We start from the raw sequence: 11540 nt of genomic DNA on the forward strand, positions 1-11540 counted from the left end.
GGCATTCCCCACTTGACCATATGCCTCGCGGAGCATGCCGAGGCCAGATGCTACCTCGGCGTGATGGTTACTTTGGCATATCCTTCGCCGTGCAAATGCCAAGGGAAGGGCGCGGCGAAGAGCTTCGAGCGGTCGTTTGCTGTGCCTGGATATGTGAATGCTGAGACGGCAAACAGCCACTGGCCCCGTATAACGCATGTAGGTAAACGGATCGTGTTTGGTCTGCGGCCTCCCGTAAATGCTGTGCACTCGTCCCGTGTCTCGTGGCGTAGTCTCGTGCCGTACCTGGCGCTGAACTTTCCTGTAGGACCGCGTCCGATAAGTTTGGGCAGCACTTCGATAGCTTTACAAACATGGGATACGAGCCACTGTGCTGGCAGTATGTACATATGATCCAATACGGGGGAGTCGGGGCATATCATCGCCAACTTCCCGCATCGGCCGGTGCCGTTTTGCTCCGCCTCATCGCTGTGGCCGCTCGAGCGTCGAGTTGCACCCTGAGGCTGGTTCGCCCACGGCCGACTGTCCCAAAGAGGGAGGTGAAATTCTAGTGGCGATTGAGATCTCACGTCTGCCGCCTGTACAAGAGATACATGGCATGTGTGTGGGAGAGAGCAGTGTGGGAGGGCAGACCCCGCATAGAAGAGACCTCATCGCGTGCTTCAATTTCCTGAATTCGGCGCTGCACAGGCGAGAGGAGACAGTTGTGGCCGGAAGCAGAGTCGCAGTGGTACGACCATACTAGCAAGGAGTGGCTGGCCAGCATCCCAGCTTGGCTATCCAGGATCCCAAGTCTCTGTGTCTCTTACTTTATTTACCAACATACCTGACTATAGCATATAGGAAGTCTAGAAATATATAGTAATAGCAGCAGAAGACAACATCTTCTCTTCTATGTATTATTGTTAGTGGCAATAGTAGTACTAGCAGCAAGTAATAAAGTATAACTTAACCGCTATCATGGAGCTAGACATGGGGCGAAGGCGGCCTTAGAATCGAACCCCTGGCGCCACAGCGGCAGGGTCACCGGCGAGCTACTCGAGATCCCTTGTCTTGCCCGCTGCGCGTCCTGGATGGCACTTCCAACATAGTTGCAGCGACGATATGGCTCCCCTCTTCTGTACCGAGCCATCAATGCTTGGCAGCTCGAGCTGCAGGGTCGCCGCTCTGGGCCCGAGGGATGGAGTACTACTTATACTGGGCAGCCTCCCGTCGCCCTGGACGTCGGATGGAAGAGCTTCCTAGCAGAGAGCAGCAGCAGCGCTTTGATCCGGCGCACCGGTCATTGTCTCGTCTCATCTCGTCGTTCCGCAAGGCACTGTCTTGTGTGTCACTTCACACATACAGATCTTCCACAGTCAGACAAGCGGGAGAGTGTGAGCCATGGTGCGCTACGCTCTGTTCGTGTCGCTGCTCGCGACCCTCTCCGGAGTCATTGCCCGTAGCTCCGGACATGGATCAAAGATCGTACCCGGCGCCTACATCTTCGAATTCGAGGATTCACAGGTGAGTCTCGCTCGGCCGTTGGCACTGGGCGGCATGGCTATAGCTGTGACAATGCTGACGGGACTCCAATTCAGGACACGGCCGACTTCTACAAGAAGCTCAACGGCGAGGGCACGACGCGCTTGAAGTTCGACTATAAGCTTTTCAAGGGCGTCTCCGTGCAGCTCAAGGACCTCGACAACCATGAGCAGAAGGCCCAGCAGATGGCCGCGCTGCCTGCTGTCAAGAACATGTGGCCCGTCACCCTCGTGGACGCCCCCAACCCCAAGGTCGAGTGGGTTGCTGGCAGCACGGCGCCTTCTCTGGAGAGCAGGTCCACCAAGAAGCCAACGATTCCAAATGACTCCTCCATCAACTTCCCCCCGCATCAGATGACCCAGATCGACAAGCTGCGAGCCAAGGGCTACACGGGCAAGGGCGTCAAGGTTGCCATCATCGACACAGGCGTAAGTACAAGCCCACCGTCCCAAGCAGCTCGTCAAGAAGCTCACACGAGGTCAGATTGACTACACCCACCCTGCTCTCGGCGGCTGCTTTGGCAGTGGCTGTCTGGTCTCCTTCGGCACTGACCTGGTCGGTGACGATTACACCGGCTTCAACACACCCGTCCCCGACGATGACCCCGTCGACTGCGCCGGCCACGGTTCTCACGTTGCCGGTATCGTTGCCGCCCAGGAGAACCCCTACGGCTTCACTGGCGGCGCTCCCGATGTCACCCTTGGCGCATACCGAGTCTTCGGCTGCGATGGCCAGGCCGGTAACGACGTCCTGATTTCCGCTTACAATCAGGCCTTTGAGGACGGTGCTCAGATCATCACCGCCTCCATTGGTGGTCCCTCTGGCTGGGCTGAGGAGCCGTGGGCCGTTGCCGTCACCCGCATCGTCGAAGCAGGTGTTCCCTGCACTGTCTCTGCCGGCAACGAGGGTGACTCCGGCCTGTTCTTCGCCAGCACGGCGGCTAATGGCAAGAAGGTCATTGCCGTTGCCTCTGTCGACAACGAGAACATTCCCTCCGTGCTTTCTCTCGCCAAATACAAGATTGACAGCGGAGCCGACGAGGATTTCGGCTACGTCTCATCCTCCAAGGCCTGGGATGGCGTGAGCAAGCCTCTGTATGCTGTATCGTTCGACACAACCATCCCAGATGATGGCTGCTCGCCTCTCCCTGACAGCACTCCCGACCTCTCCGACTACATCGTCCTCGTCCGCCGCGGCACCTGCACCTTTGTCCAGAAGGCCCAGAACGTCGCTGCAAAGGGCGCCAAGTACCTGCTCTACTACAACAACATCCCCGGGGCCCTGGCCGTAGATGTCAGCGCCGTCCCCGAGATTGAGGCCGTCGGCATGGTAGATGACAAGACTGGCGCTACCTGGATTGCCGCCCTCAAGGATGGAAAGACGGTTACTCTGACGCTGACCGACCCGATCGAAGGCGAGAAACAGATTGAATTCTCCGACAACCCGACAACCGGCGGTGCTCTCAGTGGCTACACAACCTGGGGCCCGACCTGGGAGCTGGACGTCAAGCCCCAGATCAGCTCTCCCGGCGGCAACATCTTGTCCACCTATCCCGTAGCTCTCGGAGGATATGCCACCCTTTCCGGCACGTCCATGGCCTGCCCCCTGACGGCTGCTGCTGTTGCTCTGATTGCCCAGGCCCGCGGCACCTTTGATCCTACCTTGATCGAGAACCTCCTGGCCACAACTGCCAATCCCCAGCTGTTCAACGACGGCGAGCAGTTCTACGACTTCCTCGCCCCCGTTCCCCAGCAGGGTGGTGGTCTCATCCAGGCCTACGATGCCGCCTTTGCGACGACTCTCCTGTCACCGTCCAGCCTGTCGTTCAACGATACCGACCACTTCATCAAGAAGAAGCAGATCACTCTCAAGAACACCAGCAAGCAGAGGGTCACCTACAGGCTCAACCACGTCCCCACCAACACTTTTTACACTCTGGCACCCAACAGCGGCTACCCGGCTCCCTTCCCCAACGACGCCGTTGCCGCTCACGCCACTCTCAAGATTGGTCTGCAGCAAGTGACTCTGCCTGCGGGTAGATCCATTACGCTCGACGTCATCCCGACTCCCCCTAAGGGCGTCGACGCCAAGCGCCTTGCCGTGTGGTCGGGCTACATCACGGTCAACGGCACGGATGGCACCAGCCTATCTGTCCCGTACCAGGGCCTCACCGGCTCCCTCCACAAGCAGCAGGTACTCTACCCGGAGGACTCTTGGATCGCCGCGTCCACCGATGAGAACCTGGCCCCTGTCGAGAACGGCACCGTCTTCACCATCCCCGCCCCGGGCAACGCCGGCCCCGACGACACGCTCCCATCGCTTGTCGTCAGCCCGGCCTTGGGCTCCCGTTATGTCCGCGTTGATCTCGTACTCCTGTCCGCGCCTCCTCACGGTACCAAGCTGAAGACGGTCAAGTTCCTCGACACTACCTCCATTGGCCAGCCTGCCGGCTCACCTCTTCTCTGGATCAGCCGCGGCGCCAACCCTCTCGCCTGGACCGGCGAGCTGTCCGACAACAAGTTTGCTCCCCCTGGAACGTACAAGGCCGTGTTCCATGCTCTGCGTATTTTCGGCAACGAGAAGAAGAAGGAGGATTGGGATGTGAGCGAGTCTCCTGCATTTACCATCAAGTATGCGTGAAGAGGAGAAGAGTCTCCAAGACCATAGCTGTAAATGATTCTGTATGTATGAAGCATCTGAATGATAATTGAGTGATGACCCTCAACAGCTTGAGCTTCTCAGCTGCAAGAACAGCGTGTGATACGTCATGTGATCGTGAAAGTTCCAGTTCTAGCATCGCCATCACGTGCTGTCCCAGGTTCCAGCTTCAACCCCAACCGTCTCCAAAAATCCATCGCCAGACCAACCGTGTGTCGAGTCTTAAGATCAGCCCCAGTCTCACTAAGCCCTCCAATCAGCTCTCGGCGGCGCCACCAACGGCACCAGGCAGCAGGATTCTCGCACGATGGGATTCGCCGGCTCAGCTTCTGGGTTACCTGAGGCCCCCACCGATCTTTGCGGGGACGCGGCTTTCGGAGGGCGAGTGCGTGATAGTAGAGAGGAATGGATAGGACAGAGGCTTGACTGACTGACAAACTGGCACTGGCTGGCAGACACTGTCTCACATCGAGCCCGTGCCACCGCAAGGCAGCGAGTTTCGCCCTCGATAACGACCGTCAGCTTTGGGGCATCGCGCTTTGGCCTGTCCAATCCATTCCGGGCTCTCTCCAAGGCAAAGACGGCATTGATGCTCGCTCGCAAATTTGTTTTCCTGGATCGAAATCTCCGAGGCCGCTTTGGGCGCATTCTTTGAGGAGCTGTCACATTTTTCTGCGCTCATCGGAATTAACTGCGACTCTGCCCCCTTGTTGAGGGTGTATCGAGTTGAGGTTGCCTGCATAAGGCCCGGTCGGTATCGGACAGCTCGCCTCACCCTCCTCAGGACGACGTTTGCTAAGCGCTGCGATGCGTCGCGCTTGAATCACAACCGTCGCAGTCTCTTATCCGCCCTGCAGCTGCATCGCGGCCAGGCGAAATTCCAGCTTAAGGTAGAGATCCGCTTTGGGTACGGAATATCCCCGATCCAACCAGGTGCCGTCCCTGCGCCTGATAACAGCAAGTGCTCCGAGTTGCCAAACAGGGGACCCTCACTTCAGGCAACAGCAAATCGCCATTGTATATAGGCAGCGCGATAGGGGGAGGACCGGCAGTCAGCCTTTTCCCGTTTCTCACTCAAGCGCAAGATGGACTCCATTCTGCCAATGGGCGGCTTTCAGTTGCCGTTCCAGCGTCGCCTGAGCCGTCTTTACAACGACACCAAAAAGTCTGGCGACTTCGTCAAAGAGCCTGCCCAGCATGAGGACGATCCCGAGATCAAGGCGCTCTATCGCAAGCTGCGCATCCAAAAGGATCGCTTTGTTAGCTGGGGGCTGGACTGGTCAGACCCCAACCAGTCTGCTGAGATCGATGAGTCTCTTTCCAAGGCCGGCCTGAGCGAGGTTGTCGGCAGTATCATGTCTACTATCAAGGACATCCTTGCCGAAGCCGAGCCTCTGTGGATGAGTTACAAGCGAGTCGTTGAGGGAGTCCGGCCATCGCCAGACCGCAAAGCACCCCTGGTCCAGTGGGATAAGGCCCGGTTCGAAGACCTCATTCGCGATCTCACTGATTCCATCGATACCCTCTACGACTTGTCGCGAATGCGCTCGACTGAGGTCTCGAACCGCCTGGTGACCAAGCCGGCTACTAAGTCGGCCGCGTCCGAAGGCGACTTTCGACCATTCGAGTCGACACGCATGCAGACTCCCCAGCAGATCGACCCCAAGAGTCTGACGCACCTGCAGCCGTTGCAAGATGGGATGAGTACAATATCGGCGTCTTGTCGGCACGTTGTCTACATGAGCAAGACGGCCTACTCTGAGCTCACAACGCAAGGTCTTACTCGCCAACCATGGGCTCCTCTCCTGCTTGAGTACGCAAACTTTGATCCCATATACTCAACCACAGGCATTATGCCCCCGATGGCTCGTTTTGAGAAGCTGTCATCCGCCCTCCAACAAGATCCCCAGCGAGCGCCTGGTGCTTGGACCGGTCTTCCTCGTCTGCTTGGCTACTTTGAAGACCTTGAGAACTCCCGGCTGGGCCTGGTGTATCTTTTCCCTCCTTCATTCAATACTCTAGCCTCCAGCAGAGTGACCCAGAACCCTCAGTATAGCCTGCCCACGCTGAGCGATCTACTCGCGCGGGACGGCTCCGAGCCTCCGCTCGAGGCAAAGTTCCGTTTTGCGTACAACCTGACAAATACAGTGTTCGATTTGCACGCCAGAGGAATCACTCATGGCAACCTCTGTGATGCCAACATTTCTTTCAGCAGAGCTGGTGCGGCAGACCATGGCAACAAGAATGGTCAGGTGGATATTCGTCGACCCGTGTTATCATCGTTCGACGTCTTTACAGACGAAACCCCCCAATCCTCGATTTGGCGACATCCTCTTGATACTCGGTCCTCACAAACAGTGCCTCTGCCGTCCTCTATGGACGAGCGAGTCTTGGAAGTCTACTCCTTGGCCATGGTTCTGCTATCTATTGGCTTGTGGACGAAGCTGGACAGTCTCGCGCCATCTGCGGCGCCCACGACTGTTCCCGAGTCTGTACTAGACAAGCTAGCCATCAGGTGCGGTACGCTATACATGAAAGCCGTCCAAGCCTGTTGGAAGGTTGTCGACGAGGAACTCGCGGGACATCCCAAGGGCGAGTCGTTTCTATCCGCTGTGCAGATGCGCGTCACTCGCTTCCTGGAAGCCTGCTGCATTCTGGATGGCGTGAGCGGATTCGAGGAGAGACTGGGCCAGGAGTCGTCGCCTGTTGAACCCGCCCCACTGTCTACAGCTGGGCCTTCGAAGGAGAGCAAAGAGAAAAAGGCGATGCCAGGGCCTGTTGCGCCTGCCAAGAAGCCTCTTCCACAATTGCCTCCAACCCCTATCCCGGCACAAAGCTACGAGACGACAAATGGTACGTTTACCAACGCTGAACTGGAAACAACATGGACTAACAAGAGGAAGCAGATGCCGAAACGAAGGAGAGCAAGTCCGAAGCCAAAGTTCGACTTTATCCTCACGTACCTCTACCCCCGGACGTTGTCGAGAAGTGGAATTCCATCCTCATGCCCCAGATCAACATTGCTCTCAAGTCATTCTATCGGAAACACCCGGAGTCGGTCGAGATATCTCTCGAATCCGTGGGCCCAAGCCCTCATCAGACTAGACCTACAGTCTTGGTGGTCTGCACATCTGTTGGCAAAGTCCGTGCCATCCTGAAGAAGAAGCTAGGTGAGCTGTTTGACGACTCTACAGGCTTCGGGCTCAAGGTATGCCGTGGCAGCGTCATTCGGTCACGCAGACAAGCGGGGGCAATTAAGAGGTCCATGGCGCGGGGGAGCAGGTCGGGTAGGAATGCGGCTCACGACAGCGACGATGACCATGTCGAGGCTGTGAACCCGGAGTATCAGGAGAGGCCAAACAACGGCGCAAGCATTGGAGCTTGGATCGGCGATCGCCATCTGCCGCCCGTCAGCTTTGGCGGCCTGGTCATTGTGGACGACAAGACGTACGGAATGACCGTGCACCATATGCTCGATGATCCGGACCGAGATTTTGGGTTTCCGGATACGATGCGCAGCAGCGCCATTCCCGGTCGCGAGTGGCTCCCTGAGCCGGCCTTTGGCAGCTTCGACAGCGAAGACTTTTCGTACGAGCTCTCTGACACTGAATCAGAGCCCTACTCGGAGACGGACCTGACCAGCGATTTCGAGGATGAAGACGAAGAGGAAGACGAGGAGTACAACGAGCCGGGTGATATACCGGGCATTGAGCCAGGGTGCGGTGACGGCTATATCGTCACCCAGCCTGCGCTCGACGACGTTGAAGAGGGATTTTATCCCTGTGCTGAAACGGAAGACGAAGACCATCTTGACACTTACAGCCTGGGTGAAGTGTATGCTTCGAGCGGTATTCGCCGCAAGCAGGCAAATGGCCTGGTCCACGAAGTTGACTGGGCTCTGTTCGAATTTACCGAGGGACGCTTGCCCGAAGACAACTGTATCCCCAGAATTACCAGCGATGCGAACCAGCAGTCTCGCAAGAGAAACAAGAACAGTATGCCGCCGCTCCGCCCGACCACGGTGGCTCCATGGGCAACTCTTCCAGGTCTTGAGGTGCAGTGCGTCGCGCGAACGAGCGGCACGCAGACGGGGCAGATCCTACCAGCCCTGACAAGTGTCAAAATTTACGGGCGCCAGTCACCAAGTCATACGTATCAGATTGCCAGCACTCCGACTGCAGCGGCAGGACCTGCGGCGAAGGCCTCCATCCCGCTGGGCATACCCGGAGACAGCGGTGCCTGGATCGTCGATCGCTACCACGGGCAGCTCTGCGGGCACGTGCTGGCCTGGAGTCAGCGCAAGCATGTGGCATATATGTGCCCGATGGACGTTTTGCTGCTCGACATTGCGCAGACTTTGGAAGCAACAGAGGTCCGACTTCCTGGCGGCGAGCCTGTTGTAATGCTCAACACGGAGGAGCTTGACAACACAGGGCGAGTGGAAAATGATGACGACTTGGAGGAAGAGGAAGAAGAAGAGGAGGAGGAGGAGGAGGAGGAATATGACATGCCCCCACAGCTAGTGGGCGAGCCGTCGAGCCCGAAGAGAATTGCGACGCCGGCCGCCTCGTCAAGTCCGATCATGCTGGACGTTGCGGAGATGCCGGGGCTCACGAGGCAGATGGAGAGCATGAAGGTTGGAACGCGAAGGATTGACGTGAATGGGTAATGATTAGGATGGATTGGCTCTTGGTTCTATGACAGTATGGCAGTACTGTAGTGTCTTTTCCCTTCTCTTTGTTTTGTTCTTTCTTGTATACCCTACTTTTGATGGAGCACGCAGTCACAAAATGCTGTGGTATGGGATTTGCCAGTTCCAAAATGAATCATTTCAATACAGCAGTTATCATTCTTGATGCATCTACATAAAGTCGTCTTCCCAATCCTCTGCTCGGTCCTGGTTGCTCGCCGCAGCCATGTTCTCGTCGGTGAAGAGGTCGTCGTACGCATGATCCTTCTGCCACTTCTTTTCCTTCCACTCTTGGGCTTGTCGCTGTTCTTCTTTTTTCTGGAAGAGGCAAACAAGTCAGCCACAGAGAACAAATAATCGCGGGTATGCGCAGGATCTGGATATAGATGAGGGGAAAGGCTGTGCTTCTCCCCAATCGGGACGACCAACAGACGTGTGATTGTATAGCGTACCTTGATCAGCTGCGCGGCCTGTTCCTTCTTACGGAGCTCCTTGAGCATATCATCTCTCTCGGCCTTGAGGTCGGGCTTCTTTTCGACTTTTGTCTTGTTGAGGCGGTTGACGATGGGGTTTTCGCGATGGGGGACGAGTACGCGCTTGACCTGTTGATTCCGGCATACACAGCTTTGGTGTCAGCACAACAATTCCATGAGAATGTTGGATAATTTTCTTTGTGCGGTCAAGCGAGAGGAGGAGGGAGCTTGCCTTTCGTGGATCGTGAAAGCTGACTTGTCCAACGTCCATGCTTCCGTCCTTTTTGAGATTCGACCAGGGCGTGTAGATGATGGTGACGTTGTCCTTTTTATTCCCTGGATAGATGAGGAAAACAAGCACATCAGCCAACATCACCATCAAGAATAGAAATGCTCAAGGTTGAACGGGAAACGGATGAGAGGCCGAACGAACCCTCTATTGAGTTTGCCTTTGTGAGCTGCGCCAGGTCCATGACCAGCGGCTCAGGCAGGTTGTCCCATGTCTGGCCGGGCTGCATGCGCAGGTAGATGTGCGCGCTGGAGAGCTTGTCGACGTGGAACTGGTGAGAGAGCAAAGGTCAGGTTCATCTTTCTTTCTTTGCGAATCTCATCTAAAAAAGAGAGAGCCGGTGGTGAGAGACCGCGAGAAAGGATTCATCATACCCTAGAAAGAGAGGTTCAAGAAAAAGAGTCAGTAAGTGAAGAGAAAGAGAGGAGAGAGACGAGAAGAGCAGAGAGGGGGGACGTCTCATACCAAACATCTTCCTCCCAGCCATACTTGATCAAGTCCTCGTCTAGTCGACACTCAGACAAAAAGATTAGAAACAAAAACTCATAAGCCCGCGATCCATATCATCAATCTTCGTCTTAGTAGATGAGGGAAAACCTCCGCAGACAAAGAAAACTCACTCTCAAACTTATCCTTGCCGACGTAAATGAAGCCCGCCGGCTCCACGACGTTCGAGGTGAAGTAGTACACCATTTTCTGCCTCCTCTATTCTTTCTCTCTCTGCCGCTCTCTGTCACTCCCTCGCTGTTCCTCGCCTCCTATCTCGCAGTCCTTTATTTGTCTCTCAGTAATCTCAGCTCCGCTGATCCCTTTCAGCAGATGCTCAGCAGCGCCACAGCAGCAGCTTCGTCGTCATCCAAAGTCTTCCTGTCTTTCCTTTTTTTTCCCTCTCAAAAACCACCACAGAAAGAAGAGACAAGGCGCAAAAGCGGGCCTTTGGCAACTGTGAGACACGTGACCCCACCTTTTCTCAGAAGGCGCTTCGTAACGTGCGAGTGACACGGTCCGGGCCTTCAAGCCGTCCGCCGGATCAAGATGGCCTCGTTCCGGTCTTTGCCTGCCGTCGTCCATCCAGACTGTATTTTGTCCTCTTTTCTCGTGTGCGTGTGTTCTTGCCTGCTTAGACGCACTCCCCTCCTCCTGCCCTCCTTTCTTTCTGTCTCGTCCCATCAGTCACGATTCCTACATTTTTTTGCCCTTTGTGTAACTGCAAACTTCGGCACTGACGGGGAGCCGAGAATAGGTCCCCGAATCGGACGTCTATTTGCTGTCCAATCAATCCACTGGCCGCAGCATCTCAACTCCTCGTATACTTCATCAGGGATAAATCAAGGCACAGATAGCAAACAAGTGAGCCTTCCAAGAATAACAGGAAATTTCTCATCCCAAGTCAACTTAGAAACCCCCCCCCTTCATCTCGTCCCGTGTCGTCTCGTTACACGCAAACTCAAAGACCCCCAAATATTGAACAAGGCACACAGTGCTGACTCATCCTCCAATCCAGCCAACCACATCCAAAGCCGAAATCTATCGGACCTCCATAAACCTCAGGACCCGCATCACCACCGCCGTCTTTCAACTTCATCCAAGACAAACCTGCCACCCTCTTTTCCTTTTTGCTTCCACTCTGGATCCTTGAATCCTTGTATCACTCTGCCTGTACCTTTGTCTGGGTTTTGTGCCAAATACATGTGACTTGTTTTATCTCTCAGTCTGGTGTACTCGTATCTTTTGTTCCGGCTCTTTGTCTACCCTGTCAGTCCATGCTCACCCCTCTGCCCACTTACACTTACATTTACACCATGTACTTCCCGTTATACTTTCGTCCTTGCTCTGACGATGCATGTCTGATCCCATCTACCCGGCTTCATCTCTCTGTGCCTCTCTGTACCCTGGCTGCCATCCT

General features: G+C 55.7%; 3 protein-coding genes across 3 annotated transcripts; 2 read left to right on the top strand and 1 right to left on the bottom strand.

The window, feature by feature from the left end:
- Window positions 1-1134: 1134 nt before the first annotated feature.
- BBK36DRAFT_1135317 (subtilisin-like protein) lies at window positions 1135-4174 on the top strand. Its single transcript, XM_024892599.1, is given in 4 exon segments — window positions 1135-1313; window positions 1324-1506; window positions 1581-1952; window positions 2008-4174. 3 exon segments carry the CDS (start codon window positions 1384-1386, stop codon window positions 4162-4164), a joined length of 2652 nt encoding a protein of 883 aa, XP_024749448.1. The 5' UTR covers window positions 1135-1313; window positions 1324-1383; the 3' UTR covers window positions 4165-4174.
- Window positions 4175-5263: 1089 nt separating this feature from the next.
- Window positions 5264-8860, top strand: BBK36DRAFT_1200118 (hypothetical protein). Its single transcript, XM_024897118.1, has 2 exons — window positions 5264-7035; window positions 7080-8860. Exons 1-2 carry the CDS (start codon window positions 5268-5270, stop codon window positions 8849-8851), a joined length of 3540 nt encoding a protein of 1179 aa, XP_024749449.1. The 5' UTR covers window positions 5264-5267; the 3' UTR covers window positions 8852-8860.
- Window positions 8861-9043: 183 nt separating this feature from the next.
- BBK36DRAFT_1119561 (DUF814-domain-containing protein) lies at window positions 9044-10327 on the bottom strand (the record flags this gene model as incomplete). The annotated part of the gene is made up of 6 exons (XM_024890604.1): window positions 9044-9190; window positions 9325-9474; window positions 9602-9681; window positions 9779-9905; window positions 10105-10139; window positions 10255-10327. 6 exons carry the CDS (start codon window positions 10325-10327, stop codon window positions 9044-9046), a joined length of 612 nt encoding a protein of 203 aa, XP_024749450.1.
- Between the last annotated feature and the right edge of the window lie 1213 nt (window positions 10328-11540).

The sequence above is a fragment of the Trichoderma citrinoviride genome, assembly GCF_003025115.1.
Source record: "Trichoderma citrinoviride strain TUCIM 6016 unplaced genomic scaffold BBK36scaffold_7, whole genome shotgun sequence".
Taxonomy (NCBI): Eukaryota; Fungi; Ascomycota; class Sordariomycetes; order Hypocreales; family Hypocreaceae; genus Trichoderma; species Trichoderma citrinoviride.

What these genes read in the sequence shown, in the direction of transcription:
- BBK36DRAFT_1135317 (XM_024892599.1), top strand. Translation starts at nt 1,384, where the DNA reads ATGGTGCGCTACGCTCTGTTCGTGTCGCTGCTCGCGACCCTCTCCGGA. An exon ending in TCGAATTCGAGGATTCACAG is followed by an intron (nt 1,507 to 1,580) that starts GTGAGTCTCGCT and finishes ACTCCAATTCAG; the next exon opens with GACACGGCCGACTTCTACAA. An exon ending in TTGCCATCATCGACACAGGC is followed by an intron (nt 1,953 to 2,007) that starts GTAAGTACAAGC and finishes ACACGAGGTCAG; the next exon opens with ATTGACTACACCCACCCTGC.
- BBK36DRAFT_1200118 (XM_024897118.1), top strand. Translation starts at nt 5,268, where the DNA reads ATGGACTCCATTCTGCCAATGGGCGGCTTTCAGTTGCCGTTCCAGCGT. An exon ending in AAGCTACGAGACGACAAATG is followed by an intron (nt 7,036 to 7,079) that starts GTACGTTTACCA and finishes TGGACTAACAAG; the next exon opens with AGGAAGCAGATGCCGAAACG.